The sequence below is a fragment of the Symsagittifera roscoffensis genome, chromosome 3 (genome assembly GCF_963678635.1).
Source record: "Symsagittifera roscoffensis chromosome 3, txSymRosc1.1, whole genome shotgun sequence".
In the NCBI taxonomy this organism is placed as follows: domain Eukaryota; kingdom Metazoa; phylum Xenacoelomorpha; order Acoela; family Convolutidae; genus Symsagittifera; species Symsagittifera roscoffensis.
Window position 1 is genome coordinate 9241183 of NC_087064.1, and position 12603 is coordinate 9253785.

Genomic DNA, 12603 nt, shown 5'->3' on the forward strand with positions numbered 1-12603 from the left:
ACATAATTCGATCTACTTTACCTTAAAAAAACACCGACTGTATACTAGATTTGTTCGAAACCAAAAATTGAGTTTTTTGTTTTGATATCGATATTTTCAAGTTCTTTTACAAAATTTTTCATCAGTTGAATTTTTCATTTGAGTTTTTGTGGTAAAAACTAGCTCTCATTGTTTATAAAACTTTGGTTATTTTTATGGTTTAAATTCAACTAAGTAAAATACATAAACTTTTCAAATCAGTAAATTTTGATTATAAATATTTATTTTAACTACTCTTGCTGATTGTTCGAAAATACCAAAATCAATGCGTATAAAAGCTTTAATCTAAGCAATCGAATCAGTTTTTCAAAATAAGTGTCTAAAGTTTTTTCAAAAGGTTTTTTCATGTTTATATATGAAGCCAATCTGAGCTATCGTCCTCTCTTGGACCAAAATTGACATAGTTAGAATTGGTTCTACAGTTGGGATCGTTTCGGTCAAGGAAAAATAATTCGTTTTCCCGATTCGGTCGAATGTAGTTGGCGTTGCTGACATCTGAAAAATCTGGGAGCTTGCCGTTCGCGGTGAACTTCGCCTCGATGTGCCCGTTCGGAACTAGTCTCGGCTTTACCTCACAGGATGCGGTGAAATCGGGAAAATCTTCAATGTTATTACAAGTCGGTGCCATGACGTTATCGGTACTGTAAAGCAAGTTCCCACTAGCGCTTATTTGCGAACTGTTTCGACTTCTTCGTTGCAAATCGTTGCCCAAAATATACTCGGATGAGTCGTAAGGACCCCGAGACAGAGTTGAGTAAGCTGTTCCGGTGAGCGGTAAGTTGTCGTAAAGACCGACTGGAACATAACCGTTGCTTTGACTTGTGTGAATCCGATTCAAAGTTGTGAACTGAAGATCTTGCGTGTTGGAGTTTGGTAGATAAAGCGAACGCCTCGGTGACGTTGATTGGTTGTCGTCTTTGCCGAGTTTACAGAGTCGCGAGACGGCTAAATAACAGACGAGAATCACTAACATGGAAGCTAGCATTGCGCTTCCAACTAGAACCAAAAGATGCCATAGTTTTATTGTAACTTCGCCCGATTCCAGATTTAAAGTCGGGTAGCTCACAGTTCCATTCGCATTCGGGTGAACCGAAGTCTTCAACGGCGGGCTAGTAACTTGAGTCGTGAAGCCCGAGTCCTCAATCCGGTTTTCAGGAGGGTCCATTTTGACATGTGTTGGGGCTACTTTAGTCGTGGCTCTTGTATACTCGTTATCCACGCTTGCGCTAGGATCATCGCAATTTTTTTCAGCATACTTTTCGACCTGAATTGTATTTGAGTTGTCGTCGCAAGTGACAAAAATTTGCTCAATTTTTTCGTTCATATTTTTGATAGTGTTTAGCTTTGCATTTATTTCACAGGAGCACGGAATAGGATTGTGTGATATCGAGATCTTCAGATTTCTGGCATCACTCGAGCTTGGCCTGGCCTTAATGAAGCTATACACCGGTAAATCTTTCAAGTTATTGAAGTTCAAGTTGATTGTTTCAATCGATTGGAGATTTTTAAATGCCGAGTCGTCTATAAAGCTGATTGAATTCGTCGATAGCTGAAGGCTCTTCAAGAACCGGTAGTCGTCGAAGGAATTGGAGTTAAGCCTCGGAATTGAGTTCCCTGTGAGAAGAAGCTCTCCCAGTTCTTCGTCGTTCGTGTCAATTCTCATAATTGCCGGAATCTGGTCGATGTTTCGGAATTCACAATTCGCAGTTGCCATCCCATTTTGAGAATTACACACGCAAAAATCGTGACATTTGTAAACCTGGCTGGCCAAAGTCGATAAAAACATAGAACATGACCATAAAATACCAATAAAGCTGATGACAATTGGTTGCCGAACACTTTGTGAGGTAACCATTTTGGAGAATTTGCTTAGCACCAAGGGAAAAATCAATAATTGCTATAATAAAATTTTAACTAAAGATGATGATTTGGGACTTTGTTGATTTCCACTACAATGCGAGATCAAAATAAAGCCGATAATTGTTGGAATAAATTCTTTACTCGGTAAACTCTGCTGTTTTCCTATAAGATAACCTAGCCAGGAATTGGTACAGCAAATACAGCTGAAATTGTAAATTCTGACAAAATCGTGTAAATTTTGAATAAATTGTACTTGAAAAATGTTGTTGTCACCTGTATTAAGAGTTAATTAGGCAAATAAGTTCCTCGAAACTACATAAACATTGAGTCACGAAATCCACAGAAACTTTGGGGGTTCCAACCAACGTCTCTGTTTGATAAGAACCTACCAAAAGTAAATTGGCTATAAAATTCAAGTTGAAATAATCTCAGATCCAATATTACGTAATAAAAGTAACAAGGGTTAGAAAATTACGTTGAAAGGTGCTGGAATGAGACCGGTATTATGTAATCCTTAGCTTAGTGTTATGCCTAACTTTTCCTGTTAGTGTTGAGGGGGACTGTTCTGAGCTGAAAGGTGTTTTGGGTGAATTGAATTATCGAAATATAATCTTTCAAGCGGTACTTTATTGAATTCGATGGTTTACAAGCGTGATCAGCTCACCTCAGGGACTCAGCAGACCTGAACTTTTTTTAGGTAACAAAAGCTGGATAGATGATTGATTAGTCACCTCTATTGAAAAATTCGAAATTTTTTTATTAGTATTTATTCGTAGTATTTTTTTAAATAACGGTTGTGTGTTATTTGTAATCCAGTGAGGCCTACAGAAGTTATCTTCGGAGTTTATAAATAACCAAAAATGGAATATAAAATAACCAAAATGACAATTTTTCAATGGGCAAATTACACGTAAATGCAGTGAAATTGGCAGGTTCAGGTATCCCAGTATTGTAAAACAAAAAAGATAAGAAAACTCCTTAATATCTCCTAATCCGATTTGAGAGGTGAAAACCCAGTAAAGTATTGATTACCTTTCAACTGGAATTACACTGGTTTTGACCCAAAAACTGGAAAATGTAGATGATGATTAATGTGTACCAGCGCGGCTCTTGATAAAATCCGGTTACGGAGATGTAAAAGAAAGGGCAAATCAAAAGAATAAACTTTTCTGCAAAACAGTTGAACAATACGAGGCCAAATTTTGATGAAATTTGGGTTAAATTTGTTCAATTACTTTTACTCACTTGGGACAGACTGGGTTTTTGAAAATAATGTGAAAATAATAATTAACTTTTTGTCAATCAATAACAACAACCGGTTGAACAATAACCCACAATTACCTTGGCTGTCTGGCTATAAAATTTTGGCAATTTAGATTGTAATCACAACAAATAAAGTTTATAAACCCTGTAGACTTTTGGGTAAATGTCACGGCCGGATTTATTTATTTCACCAAATGGACTTTATTAATAACCTTTGGTCACTGGGAATGAGCAGTTGAAATTGGATTTAATAAATATAATTTCCTTTTGCAGTTTCGCAACGGCGCTTCGATTCGCTTCAAGTGTCGATGCTTTTTTTATTCCTGGGATCGTGAATTATTCATGGACAATAAATCGTCGACCATGAATCAACTCAATGGGTTTAAATTATGGCCCTGTAATCGACTGCTCGTAGATCTGCACAAATCTAAACACAAAACAAATTTTCCAAATCATGCAGTTCGATATAACTTCAATGCAAAAACCAAAAATTTTATTGCATTTTTATGAATAAATTTAGATAAATATTAGCACTGATGGTCGTTAATTTGCTCAAAATCGGAGTCAACAAAACTGAGTTCAGTGAAAAATAATAAATGTTTCAATTGTTGAATTTCCGTCGGTCTTGTGAAGTGGTTTAACCATTTTGAAAAGAAATGTCCTGTTAAATTTTTGAAAATCAGTGACTCACTATGATGGTATAGTGGCGCCAAGAATACAACGGTAAGCTTGTCAACTATAAAAATAAATATATTTCGCGCAAAAACCATGAAATTTATCCAATGGCGGCGTGAAGATAATTTAATAAGGTAAGATTTCAAATCTTTTCATTCCTTTAGAATTAAGGTGCCGTTACCGTATTTAACGTACTAATACAACAGACATTAAGGCTGGCTGAACAATTACAGGATCAAGTGTCATAGACATCGGTTAGAAAAGAGTCTCCCCACAGGTAATTTCCGGCGCTTTGGTCTTTTGTTACGGTGACACAATAATGAATACATTTTACACCTTCAAGAGTGAATTCATTGTATTTTTTATAACTGTGTACTTGCCAAAAAGGGATTCGGTACGCATTGATGAAACATAACGCAAAAACTATTAATTAGAAAAATTTGAATTTCTATGTTTGCTAAATTGAATCAAAGAAAGGCCAATATTTGGCAATGGAATTAGTGAAGCTAAATTTATAAACCGCTCCAAGTCTGAAAATTATTTAAATAATCAAATATATTCAGAACATTGGTCTGACAAGCTTTTTAATATATGCAAAGAGCACCGTCTGCAAAATAAAACGCTTTTTTAAGAAACTGTGTTGCTATTTCTTTTTTTTTGCTGCTATTTCTAAAGCGATGGTATATTTTCCTGAATCCATATTTTTATTGTGTATTTATATACACAGACTAAGTCAGCAGTAAAATTCAATGTCGTTTCAGTTGAAAAAAAAGCTAAAACTATAGCCATCATGTCACAAATTTAACAAAATTATGGGAGTATAAACAATTTGAACGCCTTGGCTTTTTCACAATATTTTAAAATGATATCAGTTACCGGCGCTTTGACCTTACCGTCACCCCCTTCAAGGTTATGCTGGAAAAACAAATGTGGGATAAGTTTTCATGCTTTGCAAATTTTCATATCAATAACGCAACATAAACATTATGTTCATTCGGTTATATTTGCAGATAGGGGGGGGGGGGGGGGGGGTGTTTGGCGTTTAGATAAACGTAAACGAACTCAGTTTCATTGCAAATTCTTCCTTTCCTTAATATGGTTCTTAGCCAGTATTCTGCAGAGGGGGGGGGGGGGGTTTAGTGCGCGCCAAAAAAACGCGATTTTCGGTCAAATAAAAATTTTTTAAACGCGTTCAAAACGTCAATTTTAGCCTGTTTTTTCAAGTTTGGCAAAAGAGGGTCCTTATAGTACTTTCGGAGAGCTCGAAAAATCAAAGTGGTCGAGCTTAAACAAAGAAGGTCAAAAAAATTAAAAATTCTTCTACCAAAACCACCGCCCCCCCCCCCCCCCCCCCCCCCCTAGATAATTTTCTGCTCACGCCGGTGTACTTAAGAGTATCCAGCGGTAAAAAGGACTAATTCAACGGCTACAGATATGCGAATTTTTTATCTGTAGCAAACGAATTTCTATTTTGCAAAAGAATGAGGCGGGGTGAGAGGGGGGTTGGTTTTGTTTTAGATATTCTTATTCCAGTATATACGGTCTTTATATGATCGTTCAAGGCAAAATCGTTCAAGAGCTGGCAGCTTGAACTAAATAAACAAACAATAAACAATTGAGAACTGAAACTAAAATAAAGCTTTGCATCTTTTCACAAAAGCGTTAGACAGTAACGCCATCTGGCCTGCCCTCAAGTCGAGCTAGAAGCCAAATTTGGATATTAAGTTGAAACAACGAACTTTTTAAAGCAACAAGCAATTTCCTTTTTTTTAGCTAGTAGTTTCGAAATTTATATCTTTAAGAGAAAATTTTTAAGGCTGAGAAAAAATGAAAATACTATGTTGAGCAGAGGTGAAAAGGTTACGTCTCCGCATCTCAGTTGAACGGTCGGATGTTCGAGGCCCAAGATTATTCGTGCTTGCGGCTTGAGGCTTAGGCCAAATTACCCAGCTCAGAAAAATAACAAAAAATTACATGTAGTTATTAAGCAGGGGCACAACGGCTATTCGACGTGATGAGCTGCACAGCACGCATGTTGGTCCTTCCTATTGTGGATAAATGGCTTTAAATAATCGCAGTACATGTGGTTTTTGCGAATCGTAGAGGAGCTTTCAAAAGGCTTTAACGGTTTATTTAAATAATTTTTTGACTTTGTAGACTATATGTTATTTCGTTGAGCAAAGCTCTTTTTTACGCCTCAAGGCCGTTTATTTGCGTTTAGATTTTCACGTGGTTTTATCATTGCAGCCCAAATCGGTCACGCCGTGGTGCGCTTGAACTGAAGGTAAAGTGAGAGCTCGTCCTCACACACTATCATTGCCGTAACAGGACTTCGAACACTCAATCTGTCTTTCTCAATGTAAACGCCATGCGATTATGTTGAACCCCTATGAACGCTGTAACACTATGCTATGTCACGAAAAGAAGAAAACAATGCTTTCTTAAAATCAGGCAGCAGTATAAAACGGGAGATTTATCTCCTAGAACGAGAAGGTCTTTTATAGAATTTCATGTTCAGAACAGAAAGTCTAAGTAAATTTGCTCAAAACTCCGTTTATATAGTTTGAAGTGAATAATTTTGAAATTTTTTATAGAGACGCCAACAACATTTTTGTGAAGATTAATTATTTTTGGTTTAGAACTTCAAGCATGCCGCAAAAACTTTTTGCCCCTGTATGCAAAACAGTTTTTGGCTCGTATGTGCTTTTAAGGTAAAATCAGCAGCTGCACAGAAGCATTGTATATCATCAACAAAGTGCCATTTTGAAACTCTTTCAGCCGACTTTTGGATAACAAAAAAATTTCAAACAGTTTGTCACTGTCGAATAAAACTTGGCTTGCCCATTCCATTTTTCAGAATAATTTTTGATGTTTAGGATATATTTGAATGGTGTTCAGTTTATTCACTGCTCCATTTTGAAATATTTTATGAAAAAAGATCAAATATTAAAAAAATCATTTCTTTAAAAAATAGTGTATGCCATATTTTGTTTTGATTTCAATGTTCAAAGTATTCTATGTTACTTGCAGACTAACCGCCTATTCAATTACGAATAGCAAACAAAACCTAATGGCTGAAAAAAGAGATTTTGCAATTATAAAAAAGTCTCGTTTTCTTCTAAAAACAATATGTAGCAGCTGAAAATATCTCTTTGACACCCATGACTCCAATAATTGAGCCCTAAATTATAGCAGCACATATTCAATTATGAATGAATTACAGAAATAGTAAGGAGTCAGTAATGCTTCTGCTTAGATGTTTTGAATTAGAATGCGAAAAAAAAGCATTCTCGGTGGCTGTGCAAGTAACACAGAAAGTTACTATTAGACATTGCTTAACGTTTTATCTGGGAAAAAAGACAGGAGAAAGCTAATCATCCTTGGCTGGTTGATAAATCTATTCATGTAAAAACTAAACTAGAAGTTCAATAGGAGTGCAATACGGCTTAAAAGTACTACTGGACAAAAATGATTTCTCCTATTCTCATAAATCAGAACGAAACAGTTTCTACTAACAGGTTTAAAACAGGTTTGAAATTTCTAACTATTTTAATTTAGGATAATTTTTTACGCGCGATATATTGCGTTCTTATAGCACGCTTAAGCGGCGTATTATCTCATTTCAAATTGATTTTAGTCATGTCATTTGGTCATAATATTAGGATACAATAAATATATCCCTTTGTAGCTTACTTACATTAGTGTGTGGGGGATAAATGGAAGAAGGAAACAAAAAAAAATTTCTGACCGTAAGTCAATTTTTCGAGCAAAAAAAATTCAGTTGGCCTTAAAATGCAATGGGAACATTCAACGCTTTGTCCTGATATACGAGCAGTCTTGTATTATTTGTAATTTATTTGGTAATTTCTCGAAATAATGCTTTTCTTTCTCTAGATTTTTTAAAAATTTTTATTTGTGAGATTTTCATCCGGATTAATCCTACAACAAAACTTAATTTATTTGATTTTTTTTCAAAAACTTTTGTGCTAAAAATTTCCGTTGTCCTGGCATATTAGCGGAATTTTAGTGTCATGAAAACTTTTGTATGAAACTATTGGATTTCTCTTACAAAAAAATCTTTCATTTTATAAATTTAATTAGAAATTGAAAGTTTCAAAAAATATCACAACGCAATTTTGCTACAATTTGAAACAATTACCTAACACAGAAAAGTTACATTCAACAAAATTTGTCACCAAAATCAAGATCATAATATCAAATGATGGAAAAAATACAAACCTGTTTTTTATCTTTATTGCAATAAACCCGTTACTAATAATAGCTGAAGCAGAAATCAAGGAATTTGATGGTAAAAGATAAAAACTTGAAGAAAAAAAAATGCGCTGAGTCGGATTTGACAAGAGTTGATTGACAATGAAGGCAGTTTGTTTGCTCTTTAAGATGTCAAATGTCAATCAGAAAGCTTGTTAACTTCGGGCGTTTTTCGTTCAAAACTATTTTCGGGTCAACAACATTTAAGAGTGAACCGATTTACAGTTTGTCGCGACTGATCGTAAACATTCGGCTAATAAAAACTTAAACATAAGGCAAACTTTAACCAACGTGGGAAGCCAACCAACTCTTTATTCGCCAATTACAGGTGAACAAAACGTAAATAATCAAGAAGCGTTAAGTAAACAACTCTTCAATTCATTTTACTCGAATGGTTTGAATCTGATCCGCGTTTTATTACGTGAAACTAATGTTTTATTATCTTTATTTCTGCCAAGAAACCAGTTCTTATTTTGAGTCAATTCGCTCAATTTAAAAGCAATTGGTAAGAAAAGTCGCGAATTTTCATGTTTTGGACTTTTTGGCATTTGGATGTCATAAATGGTTGATTGACTAATAGTTAAACGTAAACTAAAGCGACGTCATGCAGGCGGTGTTTTTATGAGACATTTATATTATCAAAGGTGAGCATGATTCAAGTATTCTCCCTTAAAATCATCTTAACGACATAGAAAAAATGTATTATAATCAGTGCGTTCTGAATTTTCTGATTTTAATGACATTTTAACAAAACAAAACTGTATAACTTTAACATCTTTCAGAGCCTCTAGCAGGAATTTTTAAGGGGGGGGGGGATAGTCAGTAAATTTTTCGGAAAAAAACCCAACTTTTTTTTTAGGTCTGCCGATTTGATTTTCATACAAAACACTCTAAAACCATACTATCTCAAAACAAGACTATCTAAAATAAAGAATCTTTTTTTTCAAAATATTTTTTCATATATTTTGTCATTTTTTTGAAAAAAGGGCTAAAAATGCTGTTGTTGGCTGGTTTTGTAAAGTTTTTTTGCCCCATTAGTGAAATTTTTTTTGGCGCGCCATCTCCCGCGATCTCCCTTTAAAATTAGTATTAATGGTGCAAACAGCACCAAAAGGTCAGCCAAAATGGGCAGCGGTCGCTTTGTGAAGTAACGTCTTTACATGAAGTATACCCACATTTTAGGGGCAAGGATTCGAAAAAAGCAAAAATTTTGAATCTTACCTTGTTTTTCGGTTGTAAATCGTTTCGACGTTTTTTCTATCAATTAAAGACTTGATCCTCAATTCGACACCATCATAAACGTTTTTCATGGACAAAGATAATTTCCATTTGATTCAAGTATCATCAAGACTTAACCGTATTGAAGTAAGAATGCTTAATCTGACCATATGCATAAAGATGAAAAGGCTTATTGAAGTTGAGATTAAACCTACATTGACGTGGAAGCCTGGTTTGTTTAGAAGGGCAGTTCCTATTTGACCTGAGGTATTGTAAAAATGAGTCAGATTATGTGAACAAAGCAAGATTTACAACAACGGTCATCGATTGAGAATTAAAAAGGAAAATTTCAATCGCTTGTTTTACAGCTGAATCCAATAAAAAAGGGTGAATGAAATTTTGATATTTTTTATTTTAGTTCAAATGATCATTTTGTAAATTTTAATTCTAAAAATTCAAGCGATGTGCTTTTTGAATACAAATTACCGATAACTTAATTCGAGTTCAGCATTGTATGATTCATTATTAAGGAACAGGTGCTTAATTTGATTGTCTTTTTGTTACGTAATTTCTCAATGGTTGTCCAGGTAATTTTGCGGTGATTATGTAATTGTAACACTGTCAAACTGTACAGTGTAGTTAGGAACAAATGGACTAGAAATTTCTAATTCTTGTTGTTAAAAAAGTACAAATTAATGATGAGAATTTTTAATGAAGAAAAAAGAAAAAATAGACCAAAATGTGTCAATTATTTTGTCACTTATGATTTTTTACACTTTCAAACAAAGAAAGAACGAGAACGCACAAATAGATTTTAAAAAGAACTGACAGGACCACAAAATTGATTAAGAGCAAAAAACTCACTTTTAAACAAATGAATAAATAGTGCCAGATTCGTGTCTGCAAAAAAGTGAATCATCGACGCGCTCTTCGAGAGACAAAACCTCCTTTTTTACGGTTCAAGCAATTTTCTAAAAATGAACTTTTGGTCTTTTTTTCAAAATAATTATTCATTAAAACTTTCCTGTCATTATGTCGTTCGCAGACAGATATGTTAGGCAAAATAAATGCTCTCAATAATTAACCTGTTTACTTTAACTTGAAAAGTTTTATGACTGTGAACTAGGACGACTACCAAAAAGAAATTTTCTAGTCAAGTGTGAGATTTTGTAGAGTTTCTGCCAGGGTTTAGCAGAAACCAGAGGCGCGAGGGGGATGTTTTTTTCAAAAAGTTTTCTTGGAAAGTTAGCAAAAAAGTTTTCAGGTCGACAAAAATGATTTTCATAGCTCCCTCATCAAAACTAGTATACAGTGGTATCAAAAGCGACTAGAGAAAAATTTTAGATCAAACCAGAAAAATTTGACACCGTAAAGCACTTGTCGCAAGATTTTTGAAGGGCTCCCCTATCAAAATTAGTATGCAGTGGCATCAAAGGCTCCTTTACAAAAAAACAAGTGCATATAATTACCTTCACAACAGCTAAAACTACTGCTAAAACCAAAACTACAGCATGTTTTTCAATGATCAAACTGCTCGTTCATTTAAAAAGAGCAACCAAATGCCAAAAAAGAGTACGGGTTCAATGCAAACAACCTAAACTGCCAAATTTTTAGCTGTGTCAAACTTTTTTTAGTAAACGTATTAAGCATTTCACATTTGAGCGTTGTCATTCGTTGACTCTCTTAAGAAAATAGAGAAAATTGGATAAGTTTCGTACATTTATGTCAATTCTGTTTCGTTTTGTTTTGTTCACTTAAAAAGATCAGTATTCTTGTTTTGAATTGCAAAATTTCGTAGACTTAGGATTTTACATTTGATACAATAACTATACTGATATCCACGGGCGAATCTAGGATTTACTCGAGAGGGGGGGGATTTGCGAAAAAATTTTCGAAAATTTTGTCGACCTTTTTTTCTAGATCTACCAAATTAGTTTTCCGAAATACCCCATCTAGCAAGAAATTGATACGTTCAAATAAGCCAGCTCCAGAGATGTAGAGAGAAGAATAGCGCCCCAAAAAATCTCCTTATGCTTTTTATTGAGATATCCGTTTTTGGCTGACGGACCCTAAAACTTTTCTGAAGGCATCTTTGGCGCCAATATATATATATATAATATAATTAATTTTTAGGGGAGAGTGCACGCCGAAAAAACACTTTTTTTTCGTTAAAACTTTCCAAAATGTGACTGAAAACGCCTTTTTTGGCCTGTTTATTTTTGAAAATTTTTTCGAAAAGTTTTGTCAAAATAGTGTTTTTATAGTATTCTGGGAGAAAATTTTGACATTTTGGAGAAAATTTTGAAATCCATACCCCCTCCCCCCCTCGAGAAAATTTTAGATCCGCCCATGAGAATAGGGCTGATAAAACCTATGGCAGAAAATCATAATGCTTGAAATCTTAATATGCTGAATTTTTTTTTGGATGATTCACTTTCTACGTTTTTCTAAAATTTTTCTAGCTCAACTTTCTTGTGAAATAGATTTTTCTCTAATCTAAGATCGAAACAGTTGAAGTTGATTCAATTTAAACATCATAAAATTAAGACACTTACTCAATTAAAGAAACAAACTCGAAATTAAGTTTAAAAAAATTAAGTAAAATTGAAAAAATATATATAACTAACCAGTTTTGAAAATTTTCTGCAGTGATGAACGCGACTGTTTGCAAGACAAAATTTTTGATTAAGAATATTGCCGGAAAATTCTGATGAATGAACTTCAACTTCGATCTGAATTTAGTTATAATAAAGAAACCTTTGAAACCTTTGATTGTAAACAATATTATGACATCGAAAAGATAATCATCGGTGCGAAAAGATGATTTACACTTCAATCGGGGCCAAATATTTGCCCGTCATGCGCATCCGTTGTCCGGTCAAAAACGACCCTCAAATCCTCCTCAAATAAAATTTTGATTTTGATTGTCCGAATGTTCAGGTTCATTTATTGGGTGTTGTCAAGATAAACAACAAAATGAACTTCAGAAAGGTTAGATTTATAGTCTTTACGTGGGGTGGATGCAACATGTAAACAACACGTGTCCGATTTTAGACTGATTTTGACCCTGAAATAAATCATAACACTGACGCACTTTTGTTAAATAGCTAACTTCAATAAAATTTGTAAGGTCCGAAATGTTCGTTTACGAAAGGATATTGCAAAAATTGTAATAACCTGCTGAACGTTTTTCAAAATGAAAAAACACTCGGTGTGATTTGCGAATTTTTGTGATGAAAAACTACTAAACTGGTGGTATTTTGCTTATAGATTTTA

At 34.3% G+C, this 12603-nt stretch overlaps 1 protein-coding gene across 5 annotated transcripts; it reads right to left on the bottom strand.

The window, feature by feature from the left end:
* Window positions 1-203: 203 nt before the first annotated feature.
* LOC134842117 (uncharacterized) lies at window positions 204-12335 on the bottom strand. Of its 5 annotated transcripts, none has more exons than XM_063858309.1 (2): window positions 11955-12335; window positions 204-3589 (listed from the first exon to the last, which is right to left on the bottom strand). In XM_063858309.1, exon 2 carries the CDS (start codon window positions 1892-1894, stop codon window positions 389-391), a length of 1506 nt encoding a protein of 501 aa, XP_063714379.1. In that variant the 5' UTR covers window positions 1895-3589; window positions 11955-12335; the 3' UTR covers window positions 204-388. The 5 variants fall into 5 exon arrangements, with proteins under 5 accessions (XP_063714379.1, XP_063714377.1, XP_063714376.1 ...); XM_063858307.1 differs by lacking the exon at window positions 11955-12335 and adding an exon at window positions 9331-9969; XM_063858306.1 differs by lacking the exon at window positions 11955-12335 and adding an exon at window positions 8077-8624.
* Between the last annotated feature and the right edge of the window lie 268 nt (window positions 12336-12603).

Excerpts from the sequence above, each read along its gene's own strand:
- LOC134842117 (XM_063858309.1), bottom strand. The coding sequence starts at position 1,894 with ATGGTTACCTCACAAAGTGTTCGGCAACCAATTGTCATCAGCTTTATT.